The sequence below is a fragment of the Scyliorhinus canicula genome, chromosome 4 (genome assembly GCF_902713615.1).
Source record: "Scyliorhinus canicula chromosome 4, sScyCan1.1, whole genome shotgun sequence".
Classification (NCBI taxonomy): Eukaryota; Metazoa; Chordata; class Chondrichthyes; order Carcharhiniformes; family Scyliorhinidae; genus Scyliorhinus; species Scyliorhinus canicula.
In genome coordinates, this window is record NC_052149.1 from 193,061,290 (window position 1) to 193,081,636 (window position 20,347).

The 20,347-nt window shown below is 50.0% G+C and overlaps 1 protein-coding gene across 2 annotated transcripts in view; it reads right to left on the reverse strand.

The window, feature by feature from the left end:
* The window catches only part of LOC119965275 (testican-1-like), a 682,845-nt gene that overhangs the window by 16,421 nt on the left and 646,077 nt on the right, over positions 1 to 20,347 (reverse strand). For both annotated transcript variants that reach the window (XM_038795794.1, XM_038795793.1), the window contains one exon: positions 7,412 to 7,531. In XM_038795794.1, coding sequence (XP_038651722.1) covers positions 7,412 to 7,531 — 120 coding nt within the window. The remainder of the gene's footprint in view (positions 1 to 7,411; positions 7,532 to 20,347) is intronic.

Consider the following 20,347-nt stretch of genomic DNA (forward strand, 5'->3'; position numbering starts at 1 on the left):
CATGGGGGGCAGATTTTCCGATCCCTCCATGGGAATCCATGTCCGTTGACCTCGGGCGGGGATTTCCAATCCCTGGGACCGGATGACTCCTCTCATGGTTGATGTGTTTCGCTTACAAGAAATTCAGAAAATGTCTCCCACTTTGTGAAATTGATCATGATGGGCTGTTCACAGTCTACAACAAGAATATCACGGCATTTAATGTATAATGAATCAATTGTCATACAACAGTTCAGAACAAGAAATGTCAGCGCCATTTCTGCGACATGTAACAAGAGCACACAAAAGTATCGTGACTTTTCCTGAACTGGTCCCCCAAATGTATCAGTAGCATTTTGAAAATGTTCTCAGAATATTTTAAACAATTGTATGCCCTTTAAAGAAATAATTCTTTATGTGGCTATCAAATTATTTTCACAATTACAGTATATCAAAACTCACCTTGGGATGTCACAAAGTTGACTAATAAAAATAAAATTATGCTGCAAAGCAATACTTTCCAAAAATGTTTCCCTTGGCTGTTTTTATTATTGTTACAAAAGTGCTTCGGAACATAGGAACTGGCTGAGGCCATTCAGCCCCCTTGAATCTGTCCTATCACTCAGTTAAATCATGGCTCAACTGCACTTTAACTCTGTCTATCTGCCTTGGCTCCATATCCTTTTATACCCTTGGCAGGCAAAAATCCATCAATCTCGGATTGAAAATGATTAATTCAACTAGCATCTGCTGTTTTTTTGTGAAGAGTTCCACACTTCCACCACAAAGAAGTATTTCCTAATCTCTCTCCTGAGTGGCCTGGCTCTGATTTTAAGATTACGTCCCCATCTCCTATACCCATTGACTGGAGGAAAATGTTTCCGGTTATCCAATCAATTCCTTTCAAAATTCTTAAAAATATCAATTAAATCACACCTTAACCCTCGAGCTCTCCCTGTAATCGAATCCTTTGAGCCCTGGTAATATTCTGGTGAATTTGTGTTGTACCACTTTCCAAGGCGAATATGTTCTTCCTGTGGTGTGGTGCTCAGAACATTACACAGTACTCCAGCTGTGATCTAACCAGGGCTTTGCATAGCTGCAGCAAACTATTCTCCCTTTTTCTAGCTCTTCAGTTATGAAAGTCAGCATTCCATTAGTCTTTTGGATTTTTTTGTACTGCCTACTGCAATTTAGCGATCTCCCAAAATCTCATTGCACATCTTCTGTTCCTAGCTTGCCATTTAAAAGGTTCTCAGACATATCCTTTTGTACTCCCAAGTGGATGACATCACATTTACCCGCATTAAAATGCACTTGCCCATTTATCCTCACTTCATCGACCAACGACTCTTTGTAATTTATGCTCCCTTCTACTTTAAGTAATATGCCCACGATCTTTGTATCTTCAGCAAACTTGAATATATGGCTCTTAATTGTGTTATCTTGCAAATGAGTAAATATAGGGAACACTTCAAGCACAAATCCTTGTCAGACACCACTAGTCCCTTCCTTTTAATTCGTGTGCATACCTATTATCCTTACTCTCTGTCTTCCACCATGTAGCCAAACTCTGAAGCAAGTCAATTGTTTACCTTCAATTCCATGAGCTCTATTTTTTTCACCAACTTAACTTTATTTTACGAGGAGCCTGATTAAATGCCTTCTGGGATTCTATATGAACCATAATCATTGACTTTCCCCTATTTACTATTTCAGTTACTTCCTCAAAAATTCCAATTAGGTTTGTTTGACATGTACAAATCCATGTTGGCTTATTCTAATCAGCTCAAATTTTTCTAGATGCTGAGTCATTCTGTCCTTAATTACAGATTCCAAATATTTCCCCACAGCAGATGTTAGATTAACAGGCCAATAATTTCCTGGGTTCTCTCTCACACCTTTATTAAATATTGGAATTACATTTGCAATTTTCGAATCCAAAGGGACAATTCCTGAATCCAGAGAGCTTCAGATGATTATGACTAAAGCATCTGCACATGGAACGCATCTGTAACCTTCACGAAAGAACATGCATTGGTGCTGAACCCATCAAACTTTAGACACCTTTACTTAAAATATCTCTTAAATATTTGGCCCAGGAGGCATAGATGAAATTGATGTGGGTAAGGTGCAATTAGGGACTAAAAAGAGGATTTACACATGAAGGCAGGGGGCATAGCTGAGGTATGAAATGAATACTTTGCATCTGACTTTATCAAGGAAGGAGATGCTGACCAAGCCATGGCGAAGGAGGAGATAATTAGGGTTAGGGTTAAACACAAGAGTGTTAAACTTTGATAAGGCAGAGGTATTGGATAGGCTATCTGTACTTAACGTTGATACGACACCAGGATCAGGTGGGATTGATCCAAGGGTACCAAGAGTGAAACTGGCAGAGGCACTGGCCATCATTTTTCAATTTACCTTTTCCTCAGTTGTTGTCCCAGAGGACTGGAGAATTGCAGATGTTATACCCTTGTTCAAAAAGGGTTTAAAAATCAGCCCAGCAACTACAGACTAGTCAGTTTGACTTTGGTAGTGGGGAATCCTCAAGAAAAAATAATCCGGGACAAATTGAATAGTCATATGAACAAATACTGGTTAATTAAGGAAAGCCAGCATGAATTGCTTAAGAAAAAATAGTGTTTAGCTAACTTGCTTTTTTTTTGAAGAGGTAACAGAAGTTTGATGAGGGCAATGTTTTATGTGGTATACATGGACTTCGAAATGACAATTTACAGTGCCAGACAACAGACAGACTTGTGACAAAAGTCATGGCTCATGGAATAAAAGAGACAGTAGCAACATCGCTACAGTACGAAGTCTTACAACACCAGGTTAAAGTCCAAAAGGTTTATTTGGAATCACTAGCTTTTGGAGTTACGCTCTGAAAGATAGTGATTCCAAATAAACCTGTTGGACTTTAACCTGGTGTTGTAGGACTTCTTACTGTGCTCACCCTAGTCCAAAACTGGCCTCTCCACATCACAACATGGCTATAGAATTGGCTGAGTGACAGGAAACAAAGGGTAATGGTTAATGGATGCTTTTCAGGCTGAAGGATGGTTTGTGGCGGAGTCCCCTGGGGGTCAGCGTTGGGATGCTTGCTTTTCCTGATTTATGTTAATGACCTAGACTTTGGCGTTTAAGATATCATTTCAAAGTTTGTGGATGACACAAAACTGGGAAGCATCCTGTGAGGAGGATAGTGTAGAACTTCAAAAGGACAAGTTTGTGGAATGGGCGGGTAGATGACAGACAACGTTCAATGCGTAGAATGTGAAGTGATTCATTTTGTTACGAATAATATAGACAGTATAAAATAATGGGTACAATTCTAAAGGGGATGCAAGAGCAGAGGGACGTGGGTGTACATAAGCATAACTCACAGGACAAGTTTAGTGAGTGGTTAATAAATCACATTGTCTACTGGGCTTTATTAAAGGGGCATGGATTACAAGAGCAAGGAAGTTATATTGAACTTGTAGAAGACAATAGTTTGTTCGCTGTTGGAGTACTGCATCTAGTTTTAGGTGCTGCACTTTAGGAAGAATGCAAAGGCATTGGAGAGAATGCAAAAGCAATTCACAACAATGACTCCAGGGATGAGGAACTTTGATTATACTTACAGGAACACAAGAAATAGGAGCAGAAATAGACCATGTGGCCCTTCGAGCCTGCTGATCATTCAACATGATAACAGCCCAGTTTAGGCTTTAACTCCATTTTCTCGCCTGCTCCCCATAATCTCTTAATTCCTTAAGAATCTATCTATTCCAGCCTTAAATATATTCATGAAAGAGCCTCCACAATCCTCGTGGATAGAGAATTCCAAAGATTCACAACCCTTTGAATGAAGACATTTCTCTTCATCTCAGTCCTAAAAGACTGGGCGCATATCCTGAGATTGTGCCTCTGTGCTTTAGTTTCCTCAACCAGCGAAAACGATCTCTCGGCAACTGCCCTTCAGAATGTAGTGTGTTTTGATGGGATCACCACTCTTTCTTCTAAACACAGAGAATATAAGCCCAGTGAAGATAGATTGGAGAAGTTAGGACTTTTCTCCTTGGAGAAAAGAAGGCTAAAAGGAGATTTGATAGCAGAATCGTGACAGGTCCGAACAGAGTGTAAACAGAAAAGTTGTTCCCACTCGCGAGAGGATTGGGAACAAGAGGGGACAGATTTAAAATAATTGGCAAAAGAAGCAAAAATGATAGGAAAACAAACTTTTCCTCACAGCGAGTGGCTGAGGTCTGAAATATACTGCCAGGGTGATTGGTGGTGGCAAGTCAATTTGAAACATTCAAAAAGGAATTGGATAGTTACCTGTAAAGGAAGAGGTTGCAAGGTGACGGGGAGAAGACGGGAGACTGGCACGAAGCAAATTGCTCATTCGGAGAACAGGTGCAGACATGATGGGCTGAATAGCCTCCTTCTGGGTTATAACAATTCTGTAATTCTGTGAGAGCTTGAAAGCTTGATACCAGCATACAGCAAGTACCCTACTTTTATTATTCATCTCCTTCATTAATTCGAAAAACTTTGAATTAGAGCAGCATTGCACCCAACAGAAGTCCATTTTTATTGACATTATCAATATTCATATTTTTCAGTTTCTATTGCACCTTTGTAAGGTCAGGTGCTTGAAATGAGAACTATATTAATAATTATTGGGGCCTGAGACACTAAGAACATTTTCAGCCTCCCTGTATCCCCTGCACTCTTGCCCATCTCCCCTGCATTATTAAATACCATTAGATATGATGAGAGTTCTCCACTTCCTTCTCATCAGATGTGAGTACCCCAGTGGTTATCAACACAGCTTTCAGAGACAGAACTCTCATCTGCACTCATCAGTGCTAAATCACAGTACCCTGAGCAAAGCATATTTGGGTAGTAGCGCTATATTTGGCATGGGCACCTTGGCTGGTACTTCTTTGAATCTGATGCTAAACTAAGGCCTCGTCTGTGATCTCAGGTGGACAAATATGTTTCTATGAAACTATTAAAGAGAGAGCAGGGAAATGTCCTGGCATCTTAGGCAATATTTATTCTTCACCCAACACTAACAAAACTGAAGGGCACAGAATTTGGATTTGCAGTACCTGTTTTTTAAGCATTATCAGTCACCTCGGAGGTTCAAAATAGCATCTGCGTACGGAACCTTCACACTTTTGGTGAGAGTCTTGCCAGACATCATATTGGTGAGGACATTAACCCCTCTGCTGGAAGTCACTGAGTAGGCAGCTTAGGACATCAGTGTGTGACATTGATTTGATGCCAGCGTTGCTACTTTGAAGCTTGACACTTTCGTAATACTGTCTTTTAATCCTACGCAGCTGAACTTGTGCTCAGCAGCAGGAAGCACCCCCTACCAGCACTATTCACAGTGATCATCAACTGCTTTCTGAGTATTAGTTGATTTCTGCTGGCTCTGGCTGCGATTGTACAAGTGTTAGGTGCTTTCGTGAGCTCTTTGAAGATGCTCAAGTCGACAGGGAGTAGTTTTGGCACGTTCTGAGGCAATCTGCGCTGACTTCAAGGCCTGTGTACACAAACCAGTTGTTCACAGACATGGGTGAATTAGTAGCCATTCCCCTCGGAATACAAAATGACTGGGAGAATGAGCAGAGGCCGCACAAAAGATTGAAGAGCAAGCTTCTGGAAGAGGGAGGAGGAGAGGGAAAAAGACGCTCAGCAAGACACCATATCTCTCAGGGTGTTCAGTGAGTAATTCTGGGCATCCTCACTGAAACATACTGCTTGTTGCAGCCGCAATATAAATGATTATGAATGAATATAGATAATGAAATACTATCAACAATGCTTACATGTTAAAAAATTGGAATTTTTGTATCATACAGAGAAAAATGAAATTTTAAAAATTTGAAAGTAGTTTTTAAGGGTGTCAGCAGAAATTCTGTACTTACTATGCAGTTAAAAAACACTTACAACTCATTTAGCAAGGTGTAACCCTTTCAAGGTTTTTCAAAGTTAGTAATTTGGTAGTAGAGGATGTGAGTATTGCTGCAAAAAAGACCCATTTTGTCAAAGCCTTTCGTCTCGAACTCAACAAGACCATCGCAGGAATATGAATGTTCGGGGAACAACTTTATACTGCATGAGAAGAGGGTGATGGCTGGTTAACAAGAGGACTCTGACTAGTAGAGGCATTACCATGGAGAATGCAGTCGTTGATGATGAATGACAGTTAACTGCCAAACATTGTTTGAAAATTGAAACCACCTAACTTGACTTGGATTGGTCAAGACATTGCCCTGATGATTGAAGCAGCGAATGGCTATCACTTATTTTGTTCAGTTGAAACAGGCACAATGTGTGTTTATGTTCTTTCTGTCTGCAAGAACAGTGCCTTGTGTATTGATATATGTAGGGTAAAGATGGAGGTGGGACCAGGGGACTACCTCCGATGGGCACAGGGGTTCCCCAAAGGAGGGTCACCCCACTTTCCCAACACCAACCCATCCAGTAAAAGCTAATGGACAACCCACTTGGCGTGGAGCTCGCCTGCCACTTGTTGAGTCACATGCATGGCCATTAACTGACCAATTAAGGGCCTCAATAAGCCCAAGGACAGCAAGCTGCCTGCTGCTCCCACTGCGATCCATAAAATGGAGACAGGTCAGGGGCTGGTGGCAAGGCCAAATGCTGCATTTTACAAGCCCCCTTGTCTTCAAACCTACCATGGGGGACTGTACAATCCAGCCTTATACTGGTCCTATTTAATACAGCTTGACTCCGGCATGTGGGTTGGAAGAGGAAGTCTTATTCCACTTCACTTTGGAACAAAGAACAAAGAAAAGTACAGCACAGGAACAGGCCCTTCGGCCCTCCAAGCCTGCACCGACCATGCTGCCATCTAAACTAAAATCTTTGACACTTCCGGCTTCCGTGTCCCTCTATTACCATCCTATTCATGTATTTCTCAAGATGTCCCTTAAACGTCACTATTGTCCCTGCTTCCAACACCTCCTCCGGCAGCGAGTTCCAGGCACCCACTACCCTCTGTATAAAAAACTTGCCTCGTACATCTCCCCTAAACCTTGCCGCTCGCACCTTAAACTGATGGCCCCTAGTAATTGACCCCTCTACCCTGGGAAAAAGTCTCTGACTATCCAAGCTCATGCTTCCACAGTTGATTTATCCTACAGAAAGCCAAAAACACTTTGCACCAACACTAAATTTTGAGCGTGAATGCATCGTAAACCTCTTTTGTATGGAACTCCTCTGCTGATAGCTTCAGCAAAAAAGCTGGGGGAATCCTTGATTTGAAACGCAAAACTTTAAAATTCTTTGTAAATGTAAAAGATATTTTGGGTTGAATATGAAACTATTGAACAGCACATAGTTTTGTTTGTTAGCGTGTGACTTTTAGCTCTTAGAAGCTCCTGTAAAGAGCCTTACTTACTGGTCTGCTCTGATTGCTTGATTGACTTAAGTCTTATGTCTTGGTTGGCATCAGCATGTAGAGCCCCGAACCAGTCTTTCAGTCTGGAAGCAAGATTCCTCAGTTCTTTCTCATGACACACTGCCAAACAACAGATGAAAAAGAACACAAGTTATGGAGCAGTAAACGTATATTATAGAGACTATATTGAGTATACATTGGCGTGTTGTCATAAGAACATACGATAAGAAATAGGACCAGTTGCCACATGACCTCTTGGTTCTGCTCAGCCATTCAAGGAGATCAGGGCTGAATATTTACATCAACTCTGGCTGAAATTTTACATCAACTACACTTTCCTGCCCTTTTGCCCTCCTCGATTCCCTCAGTGCATAAAAACTTATTAATCTCAGCCTTGAGTAATTGTCAATGAGTGAGCACCAGGCCTGGGCTACAGAATTACAAAGATCACTATCCTCTGAGTGAAGAAATTTTTCCTTGCCTTATTCTAAAACGGCTGATGTTTAACCTTGAGATAATGACTCCCTACTTCTCGGGACTGACCTTGCGCATATAATTTAGGGGCTGATGAGGTAAACAGGTGGCATCTTAAATTGGGATCTTAAGCTGCAACAGCAGTTTAGTCCCACTCTTAGTTCAAGGCGCGAGCTTGGTAAAAAAGTTGAAGCACATGGCCACCTGGAGGATCATTACAGACGTGATTGACAATTAAAACGCCTGCTAATGCTCACTAAAGAGCCTGCACAGGATTTGCAGGTAGCATGCCATTTAACAACTCCTCCTAACAGTGACAGGTTGGACAGGTGGAATCGTCATTATTGAGAACTTTGGCTTAAAGGCACCTCACCTTTTACTCTTCACATGCTGCTGGAGATGTGAAACAGACCTTTAAAACACACCAGGAAACGTTTGGGACATTTTAAAACCACGATCAACACTTAATCTCGGAGATTGCACCAAAAAACAATGAGTGTTGCGTTACTCTAATTTACTATATACCTTTGCTATCACCTTGAGAAAGGGCGTGCTTAGCTACCAGTATTTGCTAATGGGTCTCCTCTGGTCTGCAAAGGGAATGGGAGGAGGATGAGACACCAGGCAGAGTTGCCTGAGCGACTCCAGGAGAGAGGAACAAGAAACCGAGGAAGGTGGGGTGGACTGCTTCCACCCTTATGCTCTGGACTTCCTCCAATTCGACCTCCTGTGTCACGCCAAGAACCTGTATGCGCTCTCACTTGGTCCCTGAGCTTCTGCGTGTCAGCTATCACACTCTACACCTTCAGTTGATATTGGCCAGGATTCTCTGTTCCGGCATCTAAGTGCTCCTGCCAGCGGAGAAACTGGGCTGGTCTGCACTGGCAATTGCAGTGTCCCCACATGACATTCCATGGCACTTGGAAACATTTTTTTTTGCGAAATCGGATCTTGCATGCCATTCCGTGGCACATGGCACTGCAACTGAGAGGGGCGGACTCAATCTCTTGGACAGGTCCTGCGCCTCTGAGATTGGAGCACCCTTTTTAAAGGACACTTGGTTCACAATTAGCTGCTGCAGCCCCCTCCCCCCAGGATCACAGGCAGGGCACCAACTCGTTCTAATCACTGGCAAGGCTCCCCCCCCCCCCCCCCCCATACCTCCCTTCAGGCCCTGCCCCATGGCAGTTCTAACCTGCTATCTATCTTGCAGTCCGAGGGGGGCAGGGTGGCAAGTGCCCTCCCAATAATAGCAGCCAGGGAGCCGAGATGGGCCTTCCTGGGAGGTGGGGGCCAGGGGGGCTTGTACTGGACTGGAGCGGCTCAGATCGGAGGTCTTTCCCGAAATGCGGCTCCTTTGGCTGCTCTCCCCAACTGCAGCCTTTAAACCCACTAAGTGACAATTAACCATTAATAACCCATGTCACATGACCCAGGCCTGTGGCCTTTTGGATCATTTTAATAGTACATCTTTGGGCTTCACAGCCAGCCTTTTGCTTTGACATGGAACCTGTGAGCCAAGAAAAGGGTTTCTCAAAGCTCAACTACAAATTCCCCACCTAGCTTGGCTCTGCCCGAAGATCTGGTACAATCGTCTACAGAACCCACTTAATCTCTGCATACCTACTTCAGCTTGCAGAACTAGCACCAGCTGAAAAGTGAATCGTACAATTCCCCAGCTGAACTCAAAATGCCTCCGTGAATTAATTCTTCACTGGACTCTGACTTTGGACGCTGGAACTCATGTAAACAAATGTTCATTTTTTTGGTGGTCCTTGTACTGTAACCCTCCTTTTCATTTCTCTATCCCTCCCTTTACTGTTTGTGTATATGTGTGTATGTGTGTGTGTATTTATATATATATGCACACACAGAGTGGGATGTCGCAAACATTCCTTATGTGGGTTTTCAATGTGGAAAATTAGCTAATCCTCTGAATGAATCCGAACTGTGGATTATTAGTAAAATTGGATCACCAAACCACCACTGCCCAATCCCCACCGAGGGATTAGGAAAACACACCCACTACCTATTAAGACCATAAGACCATAAGACATAGGAGTGGAAGTAAGGCCATTCAGCCCATCGAGTCCACTCCACCATTCAATCATGGTTGATTTCAACTCCATTTACCCGCTCTCTCCCCATAGCCCTTAATTCCTCGAGAAATCAAGAATTTATCAATTACTGTCTTAAAGACACTCAATGTCCCGGCCTCCACTGCCCTCTGTGGCAATGAATTCCACAGACCTACCACTCTCTGGCTGAAGAAATTTCTCCTCATCTCTGTTCTAAAGTGACTCCCTTTTATTCTAAGGCTGTGCCCCCGCGTCCTAGTCTCCCCTGCTAATGGAAACAACTTCCCTACGTCCATCCTATCCAAGCCATTCATTATCTTGTACGTTTCTATTAGATCTCCCCTCAACCTCCTAAACTCCAATGAATATAATCCCACGATCCTCAGACGTTCATCGTATGTTAGGCCTACCATTCCTGGGATCATCCGTGTGAATCTCCGCTGGACCCGCTCCAGTGCCAGTATGTCCTTCCTGAGGTATGGGGCCCAAAATTGCTCACAGTATTCTAAATGGGGCCTAACTAGTGCTTTATAAAGCCTCAGAAGTACATCCCTGCTTTTATATTCCAAGCCTCTTGAGATAAATGACAACATTACATTTGCTTTCTTAATTACGGACTCAACCTGCAAGTTTACCTTTAGAGAATCCTGGACTAGCACTCCCAAGTCCCTTTGCACTTTAGCATTATGAATTTTGTCACCGTTTAGAAAATAGTCCATGCCTCTATTCTTTTTTCCAAAGTGCAAGACCTCGCACTTGCCCACGTTGAATTTCATCAGCCACTTCTTGGACCATTCTCCTAAACTGTCTAAATCTTTCTGCAGCCTCCCCACCTCCTCAATACTACCTGCCCCTCCACCTATCTTTGTATCATCGGCAAACTTGGCCAGAATGCCCCCAGTCCCGTCATCTAGATCGTTAATATATAAAGAGAACAGCTGTGGCCCCAACACTGAATCCTGCGGGACATCACTTGTCACCGGTTGCCATTCCGAAAAAGAACCTTTTATCCCAACTCTCTGCCTTCTGACTGACAGCCAATCGTCAATCCATGTTAGTACCTTGCCTCGAATACCATGGGCCCTTATTTTACTCAGCAGTCTCCCGTGAGGCACCTTGTCAAAGGCCTTTTGGAAGTCAAGATAGATAACATCCATTGGCTCTCCTTGGTCTAACCTATTTGATATCTCTTCAAAGAACTCTAACAGGTTTGTCAGGCACGACCTCCCCTTACTAAATCCATGCTGACTTGTCCTAATCCGACCCTGCACTTCCAAGAATTTAGTATTCTTTCAGAACAAATTCAAAATACCTTCTGCTTACAGATGGGTGGTAAGAGGAAATCAGTGCCATTTTGCTGTTTCTCTCGGCCTGGAACAGGCCCACTGTACTCAATCTCTCATCACAGGTCAATCCTTTCATCCTGGGAATCAATCTCATGTCGAAGCTCTGCATGGAATCACGGATACAACACCACCCTGCCTATCATGATCTGATCTTCCGAGGAGTAGCAGCATCATTGGATTGCTGCTCTGCTCGTGCTTACCCCAGACTCAATGTCCACCTTGCATTTCTTGCTATGCCTTCTGAGCCTGACTTTCCAGTAATGTGGAATGCAGCGTACCCCAGAGGGCTCGGGCTGGAGTCGGGGGAAAGACAGGACATTCCTGCTTTTTAGCTGCTGTATAGCAAGTTTAAAGGTTCAGTTTGAATGTTAGTGAATGGGTGAACAGGTCAATGATGATTGAGCAAATGGGTGAGGCAGTTGGGTGGGTGGTGGATCACGTAAATGGATAGAATGGTGACGCAAGTGGTTAAGGTGGTAGGTGAGTAGGATGGTCACAGTGAGTTTGGAGGTCAGTGCATTTGTAGGTGGGTAGGGTGGCAGGTGGGTAGGGTGGTATGGGCGAGTTTGTAGGTCAGTGCGTTTGTAGATGGGTAGGGTGGCAAGTAAGTGGTAGTCGGTTCAGGAGGGGTAATCAGGTCGGGGGCCAGTCAGGTTGGGTCGGGGATAGCATGGTCAGGAGGGGTGATTGGGTTTAGTTAGGAGGTAGTTACAGGCTGGGTGGGTTTGACCAGGGGGGGTGTCAGGATGTCGGGGTGGGGGGTGGTCACAATGATGTAGGGAGCAGGTAGTCATTTAGGATTGGGGGTGCCAGTGAGTTGGGGGATTAATCGGGTCGGGTGGTTGGACGGGTGTCAGAGGGTCAGTGTATGTGATTGGGTGTCGGTTGTTCGACTAGGAATGATACTAGGATTTTTCTGTCTAACATCTCCTGGGTAATGTTATATTCTCAATGTGCCACAAGAAGAGATATGGAAGTGTTACAAACTTTGGTTTCTTCCAAACACAATGCAAAGTTTATTCAGGAGATGTTGCTTATACAATACAAGATGAAGAACTAAAGCCCTCGCAAACAATCTGCTGACTTCACTACAGATCATGTGACGTCCCACCAACAGGAGTGAATTACCTAAACACATATCAGATAAATACATCGGACTGAACTCCGAGTCGGAGACATTCGTGGAAGGTCAGGGAAATTGCCCATCAGAAGTTGAAACTTTCTGGACAATTCGCACAGGATTTGTGTGTCAGGATTTCCGTGTGGTCCGAATGCATCTGCTGCGGGATTCTCAGCCGGCGGAATCCTGCACTTCACCGGCAGCGCACCCACGCACGCGGGTTTCTCAATGGCATGGGGGTGGCCAAAATGGGAAACCCCATTGGCCAGCTGCGGGAACTAAAAATCCGCAGCAAGAGGGTGTGCGCCATGCCGGAAAATGGGGCCGGTGGGATGGAGAATCCCACCCCTGGGGCGGGATTCTCCGTAGCCCTTCGTAACGCGGGTTGCCTGCGAAAAAAATCGGTGTTAATCACTCCGGCGTCGGGGCCTTCTTTAAGGCCGCTATTCTCCGTTCCGTAGGGGCTAGCAGCTGACTGACGCGATACGCGTCAGTTTCTCCATCTGCGGAGTGGTGAGACCGGCGTATTTTGGAGGAGGAGGAGGAGAAAGACAGCCCGGCAGTTTGGGGGGGGTGGGGGGTGTTCCGGCATTTGGAGGGGGGGGGGGGTGTGTTCCGGCATTTTGGGGGGGGGGGGTGTGTTCCGGCATTTGGGGGGGGGGGGTGTGTTCCGGCATTTGGTGGGGGGGGGGGTGTGTTCCTGCATTTGGGGGGGGGGTGTGTTCCCGGCATTTGGGGGGGGGGTGTGTTCCGGCATTGGGGGGGGGGTGTGTTCCGGCATTTTGGGGGGGTTGTGTTTTCCGGCAATTTTTGGGGGTGGGGGGGTTTTGGTTTTTCCGGCATTTTTGGGGGGGGGGGGTGTTTCACGGCATTTTGGGGGGGGGGGGTGTGTTCCGGCATTTTGGGGGGGGGGTGTGTGTTGTCCTGCATTGGGGTGGGGTGTGTGTGTCCGGCATTGGGGGGGGGTGTGTTCCGGCATTGGGGGGGGGGTGTGTTCCGGCATTTGGGGGGGGGGGTTTGGGGGCAGCGGCGGGCAGAGAGGGGGGGCGACGGATGCCCGGGGCCAACGCACCGTCGCCCCCCCCCTCTGTACGCCGCTGCCCCCTACCCCAACCCCCCCCTCACACACCCCTACCATCCCTCCCCACCACCCCTACCTCCCTCCCCACCACCCTACCTCCCTCCCCACCACCCCTACCTCCCTCCCCCCACACCTACCCCCCTCCAACGCCGGGTCTCCCCCCCCCCTCAACGCCGGGTCCCCCTCCCCCTCAACGCCGGGTCCCCCCCCCCTCCCCCCAACGCCGGGTCCCCCCCCCTCCCCCCAACGCCGGGTCCCCCCCCCCAACGCCGGGTCCCCTTCCCTCCCCCAACGCCGGGTCCCCCCCTCCCCCAACGCCGGGTCCCCCCCCTCCCCCAACGCCGGGTCCCCCCCCTCAATGCCGGGTTCCCCCCCCCCCCTCAATGCCGGGTTCCCCCCCCCCCCCAATGCCGGGTCCCCCCCCCCCTCAATGCCGGGTCCCCCCCCCCTCAATGCCGGTACCCACACCCCGTCCCCCTCCCTCTGAAGGCCGGTACCCACACCCCCCCCTCCCTCCTCCTCCCTCCTCCTCCCCCCCCTCCCTCCTCCTCCCCCCCTCCTCCTCCTCCCCCCCCTCCTCCTCCCCCCCTCCTTCTCTCCTCCTCCCCCCTCCCTCTCTCCTCCTCCCCCCTCCTCTCTCCTCCCCCCCTCCCTCTCTCCTCCTCCCCCCCTCCCTCTCTCCTCCTCCCCCCCTCCCTCTCTCCTCCTCCCCCCCCTCCCTCTCTCCTCCTCCCCCCCCCTCCCTCTCTCCTCCTCCCCCCCCCCCTCTCTCCTCCTCCCCCCCTCCCTCCCTCTCTCATCCTCCCCCCCCCCTCTCTCCTCCCCCCCCCTTCCTTCCTCTGTTAGTGGGGGGGGGGGGGGGTGCGGCGTTGGAGGGGGGTAGGGATGGTGAAGGGGGTAGGGGTGGTGAAGGGAGGGGGTTGGGGTAGGGGCAGCTGCGTGCAGGGGGGGGGCGACGGTGCGTTGGCCCCGGGCATCCGTCGCCCCCCCTCCTCTGCACGCCGCTGCCCCTACCCCAACCCCCTCCCCTCACCACCCCTACACCCTTCACCACCCCTACCCCACTCCAACGCCGCACCCACCCCCCACTAACGCCGCACCCCCCCCCCACTAACGGAGGAAGGAAGGGGGGGAGGAGGAAGGAAGGGGGGAGGAGGGGGGAGGAGGAAGGAAGGGGGGGAGGAGGAAGGAAGGGGGGGAGGAGGAGAGAGGGGGGGGTGTGGGTACCGGCCTTCAGAGGGAGGGGGACAGGGTGTGGGTTGCGGCGTTGAGGGTGGGGGGTTGCGGCGTTGAGGGGGGGGGACCCGGCGTTGAGGGGGGGGGGGGGTTGCGGCGTTGCGAGAGATGGGGGCGGCGTTGGAGGGGGGTAGGGGTGGTGGGGAGGGGGGTAGGGGCGTTGGAGGGAGGTAGGGGTGGTGAGGGGGGGGGTGGTTAGGGTAGGGGCAGCAGCGTACAGAGGGGGGGCGACGGTGCGTTGGCCCCGGGCATCCGTCGCCCCCCCCTCTCTGCCCGCCGCTGCCCCCAAACCCCCCCGATGCCGCAACCCACCCCCCGATGGCCGCAACCCCCCCGATGGCCGCAACCCACCCCCCGATGGCCGCAACCCACCCCCCCCATGCCGCAACCCCACCCCCCCCCATGCCGCAACCCACCCCCCCCATCATGCCGCAACCCACCCCCCCCCCATCATGCCGCAACCCACCCCCCCATGCCGCAACCCCACCCCCCCCGATGCCGCAACCCACCCCCCCCCGATGCCGCAACCCACCCCCCCCGATGCCGCAACCCACCCACCCCCCCTTTGCCGCAACCCCCCCCCCCATGCCGCAACCCACCCCCGCCCCCCCCCCCCCCATGCCGCAACCCACCCCCGACACTGAACGGCGTCAACCATCATCAATGGTTGACGCCGTTTTAAATCAACTGTGACTTTCGCCGACGTGACCCGTGGCCACGTCGGCGGGACTTCGGCCCATCCGGGCCGGAGATTTAAGGTCAGTGCAAATAAAATGAAATCCCGCCGGCGCCAGCTGTTTTCACAGGCTGCCGGCGGGATTTGCACAACGCCGGTTTTTTACCGGCGGGAGAATTCGAAAACCTGCGGGAGCGGAAATAACGCCGCTTCCCGCCAATTCTCCGACCCTGCGTGGGGTCGGAGAATCCCGCCCCTGGTCTCTGACCAACCCGGAGATCAAAAACATTGGGTCTGTCAGTCGGTCCATGAATCTGTTACCTGGATAACAGTGTGATGACCAACTCCAAACTCAAAGTGACTGCATGATTCCCATGAATGCCTCACAAAATGAGCAGTGACCAGTATCGTGTCCCATGTGTTGCTCGACCCGGTGATCTAAACTCTCAAAACAGAGAGCCACGACTCTGACTACCTAACAGGATTCTGAATGCCACATGGGAACCCAAGTAAGAAAATTGCATTGCAGACAATACACAGCATGTTACATTAACTGCTCTAAACAACAATTAGCACCTTTAATAGAATAGAATGTCCCTCGGTGCTTAAATTGAAAATCGAATAACTTTTTCTCCAAAATCATTTAACAGATTAACAATTGAAACATTGTGCAAATTGTAACTCCCTGCCCTCTCCCATACAGCCCTCTTTGCTATTTCACACAGCAAAAAACACCAGGGAACAAAAGTCCTGAGGGAGAACTTCCACCTTTTATAGAATTTTTTGAGGATTCTGTCGTAGGTTTACTGCAAAGATCAACTTTAATAGACATGTAGTTAAGACTGTTAGAAGTGATACACATGAAACAACAAATCTCTCTTTGAAATATTCTTCAGAGCAAATTCATAAATGAACATTTCAAAGACGTTATTATGCGCAACATCATTTGGGCACTGGAGAGGTTGCCTGGTTATTGCAAGGTTGCTTATATAAAGCAACCCAGTGGCCATAGTAAGGTTTGGTATAACAATGGCAGAGCAAAACTTCCAATGCTCCAATTATCTTTGTGCTCCCTTAATGACACAGATGTGAAAGAAACTGGTTTACCATCGACTGCCAGGTCTGGAACACAGAATCAATTATCAGCCCGTCTCTTGTCTGCCAAAACTACTAGCTATTCAGGTATTCTGGAATGCAAAGATAACATCACTTACTGCAAACTATCTTCTAATAGAGGGACTGAGTTAAGAAACACGTTTAAATTTGTCCCTCTCCTCCATCTCTTCGACTGTCATGCCTGCAATAAGCGCAAGGAGCTCTAGACTTATTATTCAGAGCAAAACCATCTGATCAGCTGCCTCTGCCTGCTCCACTAGCCATCCAAGGCAAACATCCTCTAAAGGTCCCTATCTTACATAGCCTTAAATGGCAGAAATGGCATCTTTCTCTAGTTTCTCCTATCTGCACTCATGTCCGCTCCAAACTCATCTTCTTTATGGATCTGACCTCCTTCTCCCCTTGACTTTATTTCCACTAAACCACACAAATCCCCCCCCCCCCCCAAACTGTCATGATGGCCAATATTGTTAACGCTCTCTCTTTGCATATTACCATGGGCGGGATCGTCCGTTTTCCAACGGCGAAATCACAAAACGTGATTGGGCAGAGAATAGATTCAGACGCCAAAATCACAGTGGGCGCGATTTGACGCCAAATCGCGATTCTCCGTCATTGCATACCAAAATGCAAGAGCAATAAACACAGCTTGCATAGCATTAGCGGGCCCGACCTGGTTTTCTCCGGGGCCTCCGCAATTCTCCACCTCCAATGGGCCAAGTTCCTGATGGTGCAGTTCACTTGTGTTTTCAAAATTCATGAAACCGACGAGGTGGCTGATGAGGGAGAGAGAGAGCAGGTAGGACACATAGAGGCCGAACACTGACCGGGCTGAGGTGGGACCCTGCCAGGACCGGGGGTGGGGGAACAGGCTGAGTGGCCAGGGTGACCCCCCCATGGGACTGCCATTACCGGTTCTGCAGAGTGACACCGGCCGTATGGGTGCCCCCATCCCCCCACTCCACCCTCCGGCACAGCCCCCGCCACACCCCCTCACCCGGCCACCACGCACTGGCAGCCTACCGAGGGCAACATCCATGTAGCCCCTAAGGGGTCCACATTGCATGCCCATGTCGAGGGCAGTGCCAGCCGACGGTACCCCCGACATCAGGGATGGGCGCCAGAGGCCCTGACTGTGCTGGCCACCACTGGCCAGGGATGTGGGGGAGGGGGGGTGGAAAGAGGGACATGTGTAGGCTAACATGTCGGCCTTTCACCCCCTGAAGACAATGGATATTGGAATTCAACTAGCAACAGTGGCCTTCCTGCTCGCCGACGCAGCCCTGGGAGATGCCCTGTGGCTGTACAAGCTGGCGCTGCTCGAGGAGGAAGAGCCCAGGCATGCACGGGGGCCGCGCAAAGTATGCGCCAGGGCCAATGCACACGGGATGCTCTGATCACCTCCTGGAGAGGGGGGTACTGACCAGGGCCATGGACACTGCATCCCACCCCTAAACCCCCTCACTGCCCCCCTCCGACCATCCCCTGCCTGCAATTCCCTCCATGATACCTGTCGCACTACGCGGTGGGGGCCCTGGGTTGGCAGTAACAGCGGGATGGAGGATGATGAGAACCTGCCCTGCGATGAGATCTGGTGTTCCACATAATTTGACAACGTCTGCCTCCTGCCCATGGTAGCACTTTCCACCATCCACCTAGGTAATCCCTGCAGCCGAGTTGGCGATTCCATCACACGGTCCCCTCGATCTCTTAGGGTGGCGGTGTTGGGGACGGCTGGAGGGAGGGGGAGGGGTGGTGAAGACCGTGCCACCACAACATCCACCCATCACCTCCCCATCCCACTCCCCCACCAGCCCAGCCCAGCCCATCCTTCACACCCATCAGACAGCACCGAGGCAGGTTGGAACGGTGGGAACAGGTGTTTAATGTGAATAAATATACACAGATTTTTGCTCTAGCGCTTATAACTAAACTGTGCCCTGCATCCGTGTCAACTTAACTGGTGTCTAACTTCCTGGGCTTACAGGCCCTAACGCTATGTCTAGATGGTTCCAGACGGTACATCATGTGTGGAGGCAGCCTGCTGTGATTCCTGCCCTGCAACCTGGGTCCCCATTGATGGCTGTCTTCTGGGGTGACCGGGCCTGGATGGACCTGGCCGCTGCTTGGGTGCCCTGATGCCATGGTGCCACCTTGTTCAGCCCACTGCTCTCAAGATGCACCAGGGACAGGAAGGGGGGTGGGGGGGGGGGGGGGGGGGGTGAGTCCGAGGTGCTGTGCTTTTCCAGCACCTCCCTTGCGGGAGTCACCAGTATAGCCTCCACTACTTCCTCCTCCCTTGGGGTGCACGATGGCCTCCGGGCTACTCCATGGGATGGTGTGCCTCAGGAGGCCCCCTCACCATCTGGCACTGCGAGTCCTGGAGGTCCACTTTGGTCTTGACCAGGGTCTGCATGCTTGCGGCCATGGAACACAGTGGGTGGACCATCTATGTCTGGGACTGCACCACTTTCTGTGCCTGTGTCACATCAGCCAGCAAATGTGCCTTCTCCCTCTGGGACTGGGCCACCTCCCTCTGTGTCTTTGCCATGTTGGTCAGTGCCTGGGCAATGCTGCCGACATTCTCGGCCATGGCCTGCAGTGACTGGGCCACGCTCAGAAGCGCAGCTGCAATTTCCAGGTGGCTCTGGGTACATGGCTGCCTGTGAGGCAGCAACCCTGTCCTGGGCCTCAAGCCAATGCCTGCACAAAATGTCCCAGGCCCAGGACATCGTGATCCATAACCAAAACCCTTGCTCCAAATGCCAGCACCGCGGATGCCACCAGCGTGTTTTTGGCAGGGGTGGCACGCATGGTCGGCACCACCTCCTGCTCCTGCACGCGGTTGGACTCCTCCAAATAAACTTGCAGGCACTGGATATTCGCCGACAACCCCTCGTGTAGTCCCTGGTTCTGCGACTGCATCTCCACAATCAATGGCACTGTCCATTCCAGCGACCTACCTTCCCTCTGGGCAGCCACCCACATCCAGGGGCCTCTGGTCTGCCACGGAGAGGGGCTGCAGGTCCAAAGGCCCCTCTCCAGTTTTCTCCCGTTCCTGCTGGTTATGAGCAGCCTTCTCTTGTGGGGGTGTTTGGGAGGGGGGGGGGGGGGGGGGGGGGTGGCGAGAGATAGGAAATGTTAGACAGTACGCGCATCTAGCCAAGGGGGTGGGTGGCCTAGGCTGGAATGGGTGCCAGCATGTAGTGCAGGGTGGGGTTCGGCCACCCTCCCGGTGTGGGGGAAGGGGGTGTTCAGGTTACGGTGTGTGGAACGGGGTTACTGCCCGGGGGCACAGTGCTGCCTACTCCCATTTGCTGCCCTGAGGAGGTTGTGCAGTTTATTCCGGCAGTGCTGGCCAGTATGGACGGTGTTGCTGGTGGCGCTCACCACCTCTGCCACCTGCGCCCAGGCACGGCGGACGGCAGCGGCTGGCAGCCTCATTCCAGGGCTGGGGTACAGGATCAACCGCCTCTCCTCCAGCGCATCCAGGAGGATCCCTCTCCTCGTTGCCATCTTGTTGGCTGGAATGGTGTGTGTGGGGAGTGCAGTGTGTATATGCGGCTGCAGCTTATCAGCCTCCTGAGTGTCAAGCTTGGAGCCGGAGAATCCGGCACCGTTTCTCATTGGAATGGATTGTGTTCCACGTGAAACCTTAACAGTAGTTGAATCGCTCCAGATATGATGCCAGTTTTGCTCTCATGAAACCCCACGAATCCTGCGCCAGTGTCAACACTTAGGCTCAGGAATGGAGAATCTCGCTTATTGGGTTTGACCTCAGTAAAATTATGCAGTCAATGGGAGGAGCC